Source organism: Aptenodytes patagonicus, chromosome 16, assembly GCF_965638725.1.
Source record: "Aptenodytes patagonicus chromosome 16, bAptPat1.pri.cur, whole genome shotgun sequence".
Lineage (NCBI taxonomy): Eukaryota > Metazoa > Chordata > Aves > Sphenisciformes > Spheniscidae > Aptenodytes > Aptenodytes patagonicus.
In genome coordinates this window covers 681,351-694,420 of record NC_134964.1, presented here as the reverse complement: position 1 = coordinate 694,420, position 13,070 = coordinate 681,351, and the positions used below count along the sequence as shown (strand labels likewise).

Sequence of the window (13,070 nt, the reverse complement as noted above, 5' to 3'; positions counted from 1 at the left end):
CTGTTCTTTTATTGCGTGAGAAAAACCTGCTTGGGGTCTGCAGTGTGGGAGGCTGCTGCACTCAGGCGCTGCAGAGCAGCGGGGCTGGGGGGGGGGGGGCCCTGGGAGCAGCCGTGGGGAGGGGGAAGCACCCGTGGCCCCTTTCTCCCCACTGGGGCTTTCGTTGCACATTTCAGACAGTCCAAAGGTGAGAGGGGAAGAGTAAACATGGCCCGTTAAATTAAAACCAACCTCCTCCCCTGCTGTTCTCATGGTGCGGAGTCCAGCATTCCCCAAATAACTCCGTCTTCCCACCAATGGCATTGCTGCTGCTGCTTGGCTGATGTCTGCAAAAAATGCTGGATGGCTTCAACACAAACAGACGTTGGCTCTTTTCTGCTTTCCCCCCTCCAGCCTGAGCTCCCCTAACGTCACACCGAGCCGCAAAGGGCCCTGCCAGGAGGAGGCAGCTGGGGTGCGATGGTGCTGCCTGTGACGGTGCTGCCTGCACCCTGCCATCCTGCAGGCGCTGCCAGGATCCGCCGTACCCAAAAGCAGCTCCGGCTGTTTCCTTTGCTGCTGCCTTTCTTCCTTATCGCGGTCCCGTGCTCAAACCAGCCCTCTTGGAGCTGGGTTTTGTTTCCTGACTTAGGGCAGCGCTCCCAAAAAGTGTCGTTCCCCCCCTTCCCCCCAAACACGCACGCTTGCAGGGCTGTGTCGCTCAGAACCCCCTTGCCAAGGGGAGGGCTGTGCCGCGTTGATGCTGCAGGCAATGGACCCCCCCCCATCCTGGGGCCGTACCGCGACACGCTCGCCCTGGTTTTTCTCTCTGCAGGCATCTGCCGCCGGCTGCCGTGGGATTCCTCTCCACTGCCTTTCTCAGGGCCAAGCGGCTGCAGGCAAATGCTCAGCCGAGTGGAGGAAACATATGAGCCCACCCTCCGCTCCCAGCCCGGCCCCGAGGCGCCGGAGTGTGGCCACCCCCCAGCACACGGGGGGTTTCTCGGCTGCTGGCTCCCCGTGGCAGGGGTTCAGTGCAGAGCCGCCTGGGAGGGACATGTCCTGTGGTGTGCTGCTGCCGTCACCTCCTCACTGGCCTGGCTGCGGCACGGTTAAACGTGATCCCAGCCGCCCCGGGGACCTTTGGCCAGCCTGAACTTCCTGAAGCCTGGCAGTGAGAGACACTGACGGTATTTCCATGCCGCGCTCCCCAGGACGATCCTCGGGGCCGGGGGCCAGCTCTGCCCAGCACCAGCAGCCCTGCTGTGGTACCGGAGCAGACCAGGCTTGCTGCTGCCTTGCTCTGCCCCGGCTGACCCGAAACCCCAGGATCTCACACTCTCGTAACCCCCTGCAGCCACTTCTGCTTCCCGGGCGTCGAGCGGAGCACGCGGGGGCCGGGGCAGAGCAAATCCCCCCAGGGTTTCCCCCATCTCCCCACTCTTGGCTCCTCGGGCCCCAGGGTGCCGAGCAGGCGCCGCGGGCTGCTTGGAGGAGTGGGGCTGCTCTCTCATTTCCGCCGCGCAGCGGGTTCCGGCGAGCGTGGCCTCCCGTGCCGCTTCCCCACGCAGTTTCAGCTTGGGGTTTTTAATCTCGCTTTTGAAGCTCCGATCATCCCTCCAGCGCCGGGGCCGGCAGCGGGAGCGGCGTTCGAGGACCGGGCGAGGGGACGGGGAGGACGGGCCCCGGGAGGCCGAGGTGTGCCACCCGGGATGTGCCCCGGGGAGAAGCGGAGAGCGTCCCGCCGGTCTCCAGCCACCGTCGGGGCAGCCTGCGGTGACCCCGGCGGGGTGGCAGAGCCGATCCTCGGGGGGGGGGGGGGGGGGGGGGCTCAGCGGGGAGCGGGGGCGGGCCCGGCGGGCTGGCGGGGAGAGGCGGAGGCGGCCCCTGGGGAGCGATCCGGCCCCACGCGGGGGCGATGCGGCCCCGCTGCCGGCGGCAGGACCCCGGAGGGTGGCCGGGACGCCGCGGAGGGAGAGACAACATTTGCATAACCCCACCCTCCTATAGATTTGCATAGCTCCGCACCCTATCTTTGCATGGCACCGCCCCGTCGATCTCCTTGTTTGGCCTCTCTCGCCCCGCCCCGCTCTCCGATTGGCGGCCTCCCGCCCCGCGCCCCGCCCCTGGGTATAAGAGCGGCGGGCGGGGGGGCGGCGGCGCAGAGGCGCTGGGCGCGGGGTCGGGCGGCGGAGCCGCTCCCGCCCCTCCCGCCATGAGCAGCGGCGCGGGCCCCGCGGCGCGGCTGTGCCGCCTGGAGCGGGGGCCGGACGGGTATGGCTTCCACCTGCACGGCGAGAAGGGCAAGCCGGGCCAGTTCATCCGGCTGGTGGAGGCGGGCTCACCGGCCGAGCGCTCGGGGCTGCGGGCCGGGGACCGGCTGCTGGAGGTGGACGGCGAGAACGTGGAGCGGGAGAGCCACCAGCAGGTGGTGGAGCGCATCCGGGCCGCCGCCGGCGCCGTCAGCCTCCTCGTCGTGGACCCGGTGGCCGACGAGCAGCTGCAGAAGCGGAGCGGGCCGGGTACCGAGCCGCCCGTGGGCGGCGGGCAGGCGGCCCCGGAGCCGGCGGAGCCCGCGGCGCGGGAGCCCGGCGGCGGCCAGCGGGAGTCCAGCGGCGGCCAGCGGGTAAATGGGCGGGGGGGACTCGGGCGATGAAAAGTTTTCGGGGTGGGGGGTGAGGGGCGGGACCTCTCGGGACCGGCCCCGGTCGTCGCCTTCCAGCCGAGCGAGCGGGAGCAGCCGCCGCCGCGTCTGCCCCGGCCTCCCCCGGGCGCTCTGTGTGGTTTCGCTCTCGGTTCTTTCTTCTTTTGCTTTGCTTTAAATGCGGCTCCCCAGGAGCGCCGGGCCCCGCCGGGCCCTGCTGCTTTGCTTTTTTTATTTTAACGTCGGGGTTTTCTTGCTTAACGTTTTTCTCTACTAGCCGTGCCGGGTGATGGGGGGGCAGGCGGGTGCATGGGGCTGTTTGGCCCCGTAACCAAGCAGCCCGTCGTGTCCCGGAGCCCTTTAGCCCGTCCTTGCGCTGCAGGGCCGGTAAAACGGGGTGAGAAAAGCAACAGGGAGCGAGGGCGGTGGCAAGCTTCGACGTGCAGGTGAGCCCCTGCTCAGGGCTGGGCTGGGGGTGGCTGGCATTAACCAGCTCCAAAATACAACAAAAAAAGCTGTGTCAGAGGGTATTTTGGGGGGGGCTGTGACTGCAGGCGTTGGTGGCCGTCAGTCGTGCCCTGAGTGTGTCCGGTCTCCGCTGCAGAGCGGAGATGGCGGAGCCTTTCCTGGGCCGGGGGGACCGATCCTGTCGGTCGGTCCCCACGTACAGGCACTTACTAATTCAGGAATGTCGGCCTTAAGCGGTGCGTGGGAGTTAGCGGTTGCACAAACAAAGCAGTGTAGAAAGGTGAGGAATTGAGAAATAGCTGACCTTTTCTGCCTGGAGCAGTTTCTAAGAGACACTCTGCCGGAGATAATACTGCTTTTTATTTACCCAGCAAAAACATATGTTTGTTGTTACGACAGAGATGAGGATGGTCTTCCTGGGAAGCAGGCTCCTGGTGTCCCTGGGGTGGGGGACCTTCTGGGGAGCTTGTGTGACCTGCTCCCAAAGACCAGCCTTGGTGATGACCGGTGGGATGGGCTGAGCCCCAGCTCCTGGTGCAGGTGAAGGGTTGGTGCCACGGGGCCTTCCCAGTGCCAATGCTGAGCCCCAGGCGGACTTTGGTGCCTCACTGGGCTGTTGTCATGCAGGGTTTTGGTGAGGATCAGGTGTGTTTATTAGTTGTGTCTCCTGTTGGACTTTAGCCCGGTGCCGGCTGCCCGTTGCCCCCGGTCGGGCTCATTCACTGCAGGGCGCTGGTCTCATCCCTGCCCGGCTAAAGCACCGCTCCAGCACCTCCCTGATGGGGTTGTTCAGGTGGGAACGACCAGGGTCTGCCCCGTCACTGCCCCACTTGCTCCCCCGTGGCATCCCTGGTCCCTCGGGTCTGGCCCCATGTTGGGCCGCAGTGCTGCCCTGCGCGGGGGGAGCGTGCCTGCCCTCCCGTGTGTCACGGGGCCAGCGAGACCGTCTGTGCTGTGCTTTCCACTCCCAGATCTCTCCGTGGGCTGGGAAAAATAAAAGGGACGTAGTTAATGTAGCTTGGGCGAGTCCTCTGCCAGGCTTGGGGGGCTGGGGACATGCAGTCCCCAAGGGGGATGGGGCCCCGACATGCTGCAGGGCGGCCGCCTGCTTGCAGGGGCTGCGCTGGCTGGAGCGATGCAAAGAGCCTGGGAAGCTGGAGATGCCTCATGGTCTTGCGGGGGCAGCCCCGTCTGGAGATGCCCCACAGCCTTGGGGGCAGGCTCGGGGCACAGCCCGTGCAGAGTTACCACGGGCGGTTTCTCTCTGCGCAGGAGCAGGAAGTGGGTGACATGGGGTGACATTGCCGCGCGGCCCCGGATGGTTTCTCAACAGGTAGCAGGAAATCTTGTGGCTGGGGCAGGGGCGGGAGAGTAAAGGCAAGCAGGTTTGGAGACATCGCCCCAGCTGGGCGCCCACCGACTGGGGTGGGAAGATGCCAGGCGGGATGCCGAGCCAAGCTGGAGCGGGCAGAAAGGGATTTCTCTCCGGCGAGCCAGGAGCACGCTGGCGTGCCTGTTCTCCAGCGGCTGGCGGGCAGCCTGTGCCTGCCGCCCCATCCCCCCCACAGCCCCCAACAACCCACGGGTTGGTGGGATTCCCCCGGGATCACTGTGGTGGGGAGCGGGAGGTTTGCAAGTGTCAGAGCCCTGTTTGTTTTACCGGGCTGGACTTGCCTTTATTTGCTTAACGAGCTTGGAGACACTTGCTGCTGGGAGAGCTGGCCGGCGGTGCCTGCACCCTGCCTGAGGCTGAGCAAGGGTTTAACATCTCCCACCTTCGGGCAGGATCCAACCTCTCTCCCAACCCTGCTGGGTCCTGCACGGTCGGGACACCCCTGTGCCAGGGGGCTCGGACACCCCCACAGCTCCCAGTGCTGGGCATGGGCTTGAGGAGGTTTTGGGGGGGTCGTCATGGGCTCCCTTCTCATTCCTATAAAACCCTGGGCGAGCAAATCCCCCTGATGCTGGGGTGGAGGTTTTGAGCCTCCCTGGAGGCACCTGGTGAGCTGATCTGTGCACCCCTCTTCTGCGGCGCTGAGCCAGCAAGGTGCCAGTTTTACAGCCCTGAGGCCAGCCCCGCTTCTGGGGGCCTTGTGCTGCGGGGACTGTCCCCAGCGCTCGGCTGGGAGCCGTGACAGCTCGTCCTCCCCCCGCCTGCGTTTCCGGACGCTTCAGCTGCTCTGGAGTGTCTTGAGAAAGTTTCATGCAAACCACATGGCGTTAGTGGAGCAGCACCGGCAGCTGCCAGCCCAGCGCCCTGGCATGGGCTGGGGATGCTTTTACCGGAACAAGGATTTTGCTACCAGCCCTGGGCTTCCCTCTTGCAAACTTAGTGCTAAATTAGAGCCCTCCCTGCCAGCAATGCTCATCCCTCCTTGTAAAACCCGGGTGAGCCTCCCAGAGCTGGGTTTTGGGGTATAACAGGGAGCAGATCCCCCCATTTGGGAGCATTGCACGGGGGGTAGCTGGTGTCTAATTAGGAAATTAAATTTCCTCTCAAGGCAGCTGCATGAAAAGCAGCTCCAGTCAAACGGGACGTGACAGGGATGCTGCGAGGAGGCTGCTTTGCATCCCCTTTGTATGAAGCCCAAATGCGTGCGCCAGATTTGGGGACCCGTGTGAATTTGCTGGCCCAGACATCCTCGGAGCTGTTGTGTTTCTCTTTGAGTAACTGGGAATGCTGCTGCCGACGGGCTTGTTGCTGCTTGTAGGGCTGCAGGGAGTTTCCTGGGACTTGGGGCTCCAAAAACTGTCCTGAAATTGCTGTTGTGGGGCTGAGAGCTGGAGAGTGGGTCCTGGCACACCGTGCAATTGGGGTCCCTGTGTCCTTGGGGCTGCTGGTCCTGCCAGGTGGCCGAAAGTGCTGGGGAGGGATGGTCTGGGACGGTCTGGCACGCTCGTGGAGGGAGAAGGGTCTGGAGGTGGCCCAAGACCTGTTCCAGGGCAGGAGTAGGGATGTGATGCCACTGAGCTCCCCATCTCAAGTGGGCACCTCTGCGGGCAGGAGATGTCCCTCTGCCACCCTTGGGTGCAGAGGAGACGGGTGGCAGGGGATGCCCGTGCTGGGGGCTGAGTCCAGCTTCCCCCGCCGCCTTCCCTGCCGGAGGTTGTAATTGCTTGTAACGAGGCTCTGCCGGCTAATCCGTGCCCCTGTGTGGCAGGGGGGCTGCTGGCGTTGGAGGAGAGGACGCAAAAGCTTATAGAAATTAGGGGCACTTCCAGCTCTCGGCCCTGCAGCCGTATGGCTTCTCCGCATTCCGGGTGTTGACCCCAAACCCTCTCACCTCAGGTCCCGTCTGGCCAGGGGGGCTTTGGGGCTGGAGGGATGCCCTACCGCAGGGTGCTCGCCCTGTGGACGGGCAGGATACAGCCGCTGCAGGATCGGATGCATTTACATTTTTCTTTCGGGGGGGGGGGGGGGCAGAATGGGAGCTGCCCGCAGGGTTTCTGCTGGGATGAGGGATTTGGGGAGGGTGAAGGTGGCCTGGCATGCTGGGCTGGAGGAGCCGCCAGCCGCTGGCAGGAGGATGCTGGGGGGGCCAGGTCACGGCTCGGCCGGGCTGCCCTCTCACAGGGTGCTCCTGCCTTCACCAGCTGCCTTTGAGGGCTTGGTGCCTCCCTTGCTGCCATGACCTGTCCCCCTGCCCTGAGGCATCTGTCCATCCTGCAAGGCTATTCCCCCCTTGTCCCCCCCCAATTCATGGCCCCAGTGTCTCGGGGAGCCCAGGCTGCTGGGGCTTTGTTGGCATGGGTGGGAGCAAAGTCCTCTCTCCTCCTCCTCGCCCGGGAGCGCTGCCAGCGCTGCTTGCCGGGTGCTCCCTCTGGCTTTGTCCCGAGCTATCGGCGTGGAGCAACCCCGTGGTGCTGCCAAGGGCACCGGGAGCGTGGGTGCTCGCAGAGCCCAAACCCCCTTCCCGGGGCTGGGCCAGGGCAGGGACCCGGGGAAGTGCTGCCTTCCTCCAGGCTCCACCAGCTCCTGCTTTTTGGCCTTGTTTTGGGTCTTCTCTGTCCCCACCCTTGCTAGGGATTGCTGCCTGGGTGGAGGGTGCAGTCACAGCGGCCTGGGCACCCTGTGAACCTGCTGCCACCCGGACACGGGGACCAGGGCAGAGCCTGCAGCCCAGCCCCCTGGCACGGGGGAACCGAGGGGCGGCCAGGGCGAAGTCGAGGTGTTGCAGCCCTCCACCCACCCAGCCAGGGAACCCGCTGCTGGTCTGCGGAGGAGACACCACCAGCTCCTCGGGGTGCAGCCGGGCTGTTGCACCGGGCATTGCCCAGCCAAGCCACGGGTGGAGCGGGTCCTGCATGACTGCCAGCGCTGTGGCATCCCGGGCTCACCTTTGCTCACCGGCAGACCCAGCTGGGTGCTTGCGTGTGCCTTCCTCCCTGGGGCGTTGGCAAGTGGTGCCGGGGCGGCAGCCGGCCTTGACTCTGCAGGAAGGCGTTGTGCAAGAGGACGGGGTTTTATCACAGCGTTGGGCGTAGCAATTGCAAATGCATCACCCCGGCCCACGCGGGGTGCCACTGCGGTGCTGCCAGACTTGGGGTGCCAGCACCCCGGGGACCAGGCTTTCCTGGCAGGGGGCAAAGGGGATTTCATGGTGAGAAGGGAGCGTGCTGTACAGGGGGTGAAGAGCAGCATGGTGCGGACACGGTAGGGGAAATTCCTGCAGTGCATGTCCCCAGTGATGCTATGGGTGCCAAAGGAGAACAAACAATCTCAGAAGAAAGAATAAATATTAACCCCCCTGCTGAGGAATATTTCAGGAGCTCGAGCACAGCTTGGCTGCTGGGAGAGCCCTACCAAAGCCCAGGAGCTGGTGGTCAAGGCAGGATCAAACCATTTTATATATATAAATATGTAGAAGTGGTGTCTGGGTGCCGGGGTTGGAGCGGTTCTCATAGCGCTGCGTGCAGGAGGCTGGTTTGTGTCGCCTGGTTCCTCTGATGCTTCCCAGGCATTTGCCAAACTCCTGGGGATGCTCCTGCTTCCCCCGCTGATGCAGTGCGGGGAACTGTGCTGTTAATGGGCTCGTGGGGGGCCGGGCATGGGGCCGTGGCTGCTCCAGTCGGGTTCCTTGGCTCTGGGTGCTGGCGGATCCGTGGGTCAGGGTGAAACTGGGCGCAGACGAGCTGGGTGTTGCCTCCTGGAGAGGTGAACGTCCCACGTTGTGCCGCCCCAGTTGAGCTGGTTTCTCTGTTTTGCAGTCACGGAGGGTCGTGCCGGGGTGTTGGGGTGTGCTTTGGTATCGGGGCTGCTCTCTGGCTCCCTGCTTGAGCTCCTTGTGCCCCTTCCCTGCCAGCAACAGCTGTGGGGTGCTTTGGGGTGGTGGTGGTGGGGGGTCCCACTGCTGGATTTGCTGTGGAGGGGGGCTGGAGCTTGTGAGGGGGTGATGGAGGGGATCTGCACCGGTGGCTGAGACTTCTCCGGTAGCAAAGGCTTCCTGGGTGTGGTGGGGGTGCTTCCCAGCAGCCTGGGCTGTCCTTCTTCCTCCACCTTCACGTGGCAGTTGCATTCCTGATCCCAAAAGGAAGAGCGTGGTTTAGGGACAGACATAATAACATGTTGCCTTAATGTTTTGCTGCAATTAGCATGCCCTGCACCTAATTAATTAACTGGAGCCTGGGTACATAGAGTGTTTTGGCACCCTGTGTCCCAACTCGAGGTGTCTGTGGGTGTGGATGGCCACCCAAGCAGACAACTGGTGGTCCCGGTGCTGTCCCTGGGTTGGGGTGTCCAGGAGCGGCTTTCCCACAGGCTATCCCCGTTGCAGGAGGAGCTGCGGCCTCGGCTGTGCTGCATGAAGAAGGGCCCCAATGGCTATGGCTTCAACCTGCACAGCGACAAGAGCCGCCCGGGGCAGTATGTGCGCGCTGTTGACCCCGACTCGCCGGCCGAGGCGGCGGGGCTGGCCCCCCACGACCGCATCATCGAGGTATGCCGGGGCAGGGGGGGTGTCCCCGAAAAGCTCGGCTCTCCCTCATATGCCGGTGCCCAGGAGGGAGGTGCCCTTTGCCAGGAAGGTGCGCGGTGTCCCCGGTGCTGGCAGTGCCTCACGGTGCAGCTGCCTGACCTGTGCCAGCCTGCCGGTCCCCACCCACGGGCGCAGCCGGGCGGGCGGTGGGAAGAAGCACCGCAGAGGGCTGGGGCTGAGCACTAATTAGCTGTCTGTGGGTTAAGTGGCAGTAGCACTGTCCCCTGCCCGGAGCAGGAGTGTCCCTGGGCTGTCCCTGGGGTGGGGCAGGCTGAGGACAAGGTGCACGATGGCCCCAAGCCCTGCTGCCGGCCGTGACCGGGGTGTGGACGGGGTTTGTGCCAGGTGGGATGGTGACCCGTGAGGGCAAAGACTGGCCGAGCCCCAGCCCTGCTGCTTACCAGGCCGTGGGGCTGCTGCCTCTTTTGGGGCGAAGCGCTGGGGTCTCTGGGGACCATGCCATGGCACGAGGGATTTGTGCCTTGCCTGTGCTGCCCATCTCCTGCGCCAGCCCTGGGTCCGTGCCCTGCTGGGCGCGCTCTGCCAGCTTTGCCCATATGATCCTGTGCTAATCACTCAGAGGAAAATCTGCTTTTAATGAGGTTTTGCTGGCTTCACTGCTAATCCCTGTGAGGCTGTGGATACCCGTGGGGGCTGTGGGGTGGCCGTGCTGGGGTTGTGACTAGTACCAAGGCTGGTACCTGGCCCCTCCGTGGAGCTCCCAAGGGACGGATGTCCCCTGGCCCCGGCGGTGACGTGGTGCCATGCCCGCAGGTGAACGGGGTGTGCATGGAAGGCAAGCAGCACACCGACGTGGTGGCAGCCATCAAGGCGGGCGGCGACGAGACCAGGCTACTGGTGGCGGACATCCTCACGGATGAGTTCTTCAAGAAGTGCAAAGTGGTGCCCTCTGAGAAGCACCTGGCAGGTGGGCTGGGGGCTGTGCTGCAGGGAGGGGGGTTTGTGCCACCTCTGCCGGCTCTGTGTCACCTTGTCACCAAACCTGGGTGTGCTGGGGGAGTTCCTGAGCCCTGGGAGGTGGAGGTCTCATCAACCTGGGGCCAGGCAGGGTTACCCGGCTTTGGCATCTCCCTGCCTGGCCGAGGGCCCCATGCCGGGGCAGTGGGGCTGACGTGGGCTCTGTGGGAAGGCAGGTTTATGGCCCGGGGTTGCGCTTTGGCAGGGTTTATGGGTCAGGGAGCAAACAGGCAGCAGCCGCCCTTCACACTCCTCTGCAGCCTCAGCTCTGCTGTGGCCACCTCCCTGCTGTGTGACGGTGGTCCCCGGGAGAACGGGGGGGGGGGTCTCACTGGGCTCCATGTCGTGGCTGTCATCACGGGGATGTACCTGGTGCCCGGCAGCATCGCCCTGTGCTGCGGGGCTGGCTGCGAGGGGTGGGTTAAAAAATTCAGGACCTGGCCATACCCTGGGCAGCGTTGGGTGAGCGCTGGCCAGGTGCAGCCTTTGCTGGTCACTGCTGTGCTGGCCGGTGAGCGGGGGCAGGTAGGAGGGGACAGAGCAAATGCATCTTCACCCAGCGCCCGTGTCCTCACCCTGCAGGTCCCTTGCCAGAACCAGTTGCCAATGGCGATATAGGGAAGGTAAGAGAGCCTCATCTTGCTGTTAATCCCATCTATGCCAGTCTCTGGGCAGGGACCATGCCTGTTTAGGTGTCCCCCGGGCCCTCTGTCCATGGGTGGGTGATGCCACCAGGGACTGCAGTGCTCCCAGGCTGCCACGCAAGAGCAGGTGCCACTGGGAAGGGGACTGGGAGCCGGTGCTCCCCAGGAAGGGGGCGTCGCCTGCGGGGCTGAGAGTCGTGGAGGTGGCTGCAGTGCCTCCCTTCCTCCTCCTCCTCCTCCTCCATCCTCATGACACTGCAGGGCTGGGAGCCCTCGTGCTGCCAGGAAGTAGCATCCAGCCCTGCAGCCACCGCCGCCCTCCTCCTCCTCCTCCTCCTCCTCCTCCTCCCACTAAGGCCAGGGCAGTCAGGCTGGGGTTTAATCTTTCCTTGCCCTGGATGGGCTGTGCTGAAGGTATTTATGAGCCTGGAGCTCGCAGGGGATTATGTGTGGGAAGGACGGATTTTGTGGCCCCCCCGGGCGGGACTCACAGCTCCGGGGGCCATTCCCAAACCCCAGGGCTGGAGCTGCCCCGCTCACACTCGCTCCCTGCTCCCCCCCAGGAAAACGGCGGAGAGCCGCGGTCCAACTCAGTGTCTGAGAGCCCGTCCAGCCCCCGGCCGCTGGCCGTGTCCCCCGACTCCAGCGAGACCCACAGCAAGGTAGGGCTGGGGATGCCGGGGGAGGCGGTGACTGGAAAGCGGAGTCTGGGCTGAGCCCCCACTGTGAGGCTGTCCTGGGGGGGCATGGCAGGGCTGACGCAGCCTCTCGCCCCCCAGCCCGATGCACAGGAGGATGACAGGCACCATTCGGCATCCGGCTCCCTCCTGGACCTCAACATCCCACTAGCAGTGGCCAAGGAGCGGGCGCACCAGAAGCGCACCAGCAAGCGAGCACCCCAGATGGACTGGAGCAAGAAAAACGAACTGTTCAGCAACCTGTGAAGGCCCTGGGGTCGGGGCGAGGGTCCACCAACACCACCCCCACCCCCCCCCCCCCGGCTTTGCACCCACCTCTCCTGCATCCCCCTCCTCCCTGCCAAGGGCTCCAGCAGGGATGCGGGGCTGCTCCCCACCACCCTGACCTAAGGGATGGGGCTCAGTGGCCAGCGAGCATCTCCGCAGCGGGGTCCTGGGTGGTGGTTTTAGGCTAGAGAGAGGCAGGGGGTGCTGGGGGGGCTGCCCCCTCCCGTGACCCCATCCCTGGGGTGCTCCTCCAGCCCTGTCTTGAAGCCCTGCACACCCCCGTAGGCACAAGCAGGGGTTCGGGGGGGATCAGGGATTTGGGGTGGCCCGATTCCCAACACTTCTGATCCCTGCTGTTCCCTGGTTCTTCCCCCACCCCAAACCATTTGAGCTCCATTTGAGTCGTGTGTCCCCCCCCCAATTGCCCTTTAACTGCAAAACCTGAGGCTTTTAGTGACTTTTAGCAAACCCCACCTGCCCGCCCACCGACCACAGCAATTCTTCCCCGGGGTGTTTGACCCCCGCCTGGCAAGCTCCGTCCACGATGACCCTGTCCCTTCACCTCCCAGGTCCCAACGGGTGCAAGGAGGGTCACGGGTGCCCGGCATAGCGGGGAGCCCCCAGCACCCTGCCCTTGGGGCTATTTTGGGAGAGGAGAGGGTGTCCAGAGCCAGCACAGCAAGCAATAATTGTCTCCTTTGCTCCCGCTCACTCCTGGAGACAGAGCCGATCAGGGTTTGAATCCAACACTGTTTAATTTAAAGGCTTCTCAGTAGTTTTTTTCCAAAATAAGAGTTTTCCAATCACACTGTTTATTTTTTTTAAAATGTATTTTGTGGAAATTCTTCCTGTGGATGTTTGGTTTCTGTGTTTTGCGATCGGGTGTTGTTGTAGTGTCCAGCTCAAGAGAAATTCTGTTTACTGGAATAAACCTTCCTGACTTCACGTGTCTGGTTTAAGGCTAAATCCTTCCGAAGCCTGAGGATACGCAGGGGGCTCACTAGGGGCTCACCGTGCTGCCGGGGCTGGGGGAAGAGGCAGGTAACGCTCCCAGTGGCGGGGGACACTGGGGCTGGTTTGGGTGCCCCCTCAGCACCCAGTGGGGCCGGGCTGGGGGGGCTGGGGGGGACCAGCTGGTCCCAGTGCAGGTTAATGCCTTGGGGTGATTAAAGGGCTCTAATCCCCTGGGGAGTGCAGGGGGCGAGGGGAGGGTGATGTGAGACTCTAATCTGTGTCTGCTGGCCTGGTTGGAGGGTGGCAGCTCTGCTGGGGGCAGTCCAAATCTGCCCCCAGCCCCTCTGGGGTGGTTTGGGGTGAGCCCAAGGCCCAGGGTTGCATCCTGGGCTGGGGGAAGGCAGGGGGGTTCGGCTGGGAGAGGGTTGCTTGTCCCTCTAAATCGATGGATCTTAGTCCTGTG

At 64.1% G+C, this 13,070-nt stretch overlaps 1 protein-coding gene across 1 annotated transcript; it reads left to right on the top strand.

The window, feature by feature from the left end:
- Window positions 1-2,161: 2,161 nt before the first annotated feature.
- Window positions 2,162-12,598, top strand: NHERF1 (NHERF family PDZ scaffold protein 1). The gene is made up of 6 exons (XM_076353786.1): window positions 2,162-2,605; window positions 8,866-9,027; window positions 9,841-9,994; window positions 10,627-10,667; window positions 11,252-11,350; window positions 11,468-12,598. The coding sequence occupies exons 1-6, from the start codon at window positions 2,195-2,197 to the stop codon at window positions 11,630-11,632; spliced, it is 1,032 nt and encodes a 343-aa protein (XP_076209901.1). The 5' UTR covers window positions 2,162-2,194; the 3' UTR covers window positions 11,633-12,598.
- The last annotated feature ends 472 nt before the right edge of the window (window positions 12,599-13,070 follow it).

Excerpts from the sequence above, each read along its gene's own strand:
- NHERF1 (XM_076353786.1), top strand. The coding sequence starts at position 2,195 with ATGAGCAGCGGCGCGGGCCCCGCGGCGCGGCTGTGCCGCCTGGAGCGG. Across the intron at positions 2,606-8,865 it reads AGTCCAGCGGCGGCCAGCGG|GAGGAGCTGCGGCCTCGGCT; the intron begins GTAAATGGGCGG and ends TCCCCGTTGCAG. Across the intron at positions 11,351-11,467 it reads CCAGCGAGACCCACAGCAAG|CCCGATGCACAGGAGGATGA; the intron begins GTAGGGCTGGGG and ends CTCGCCCCCCAG.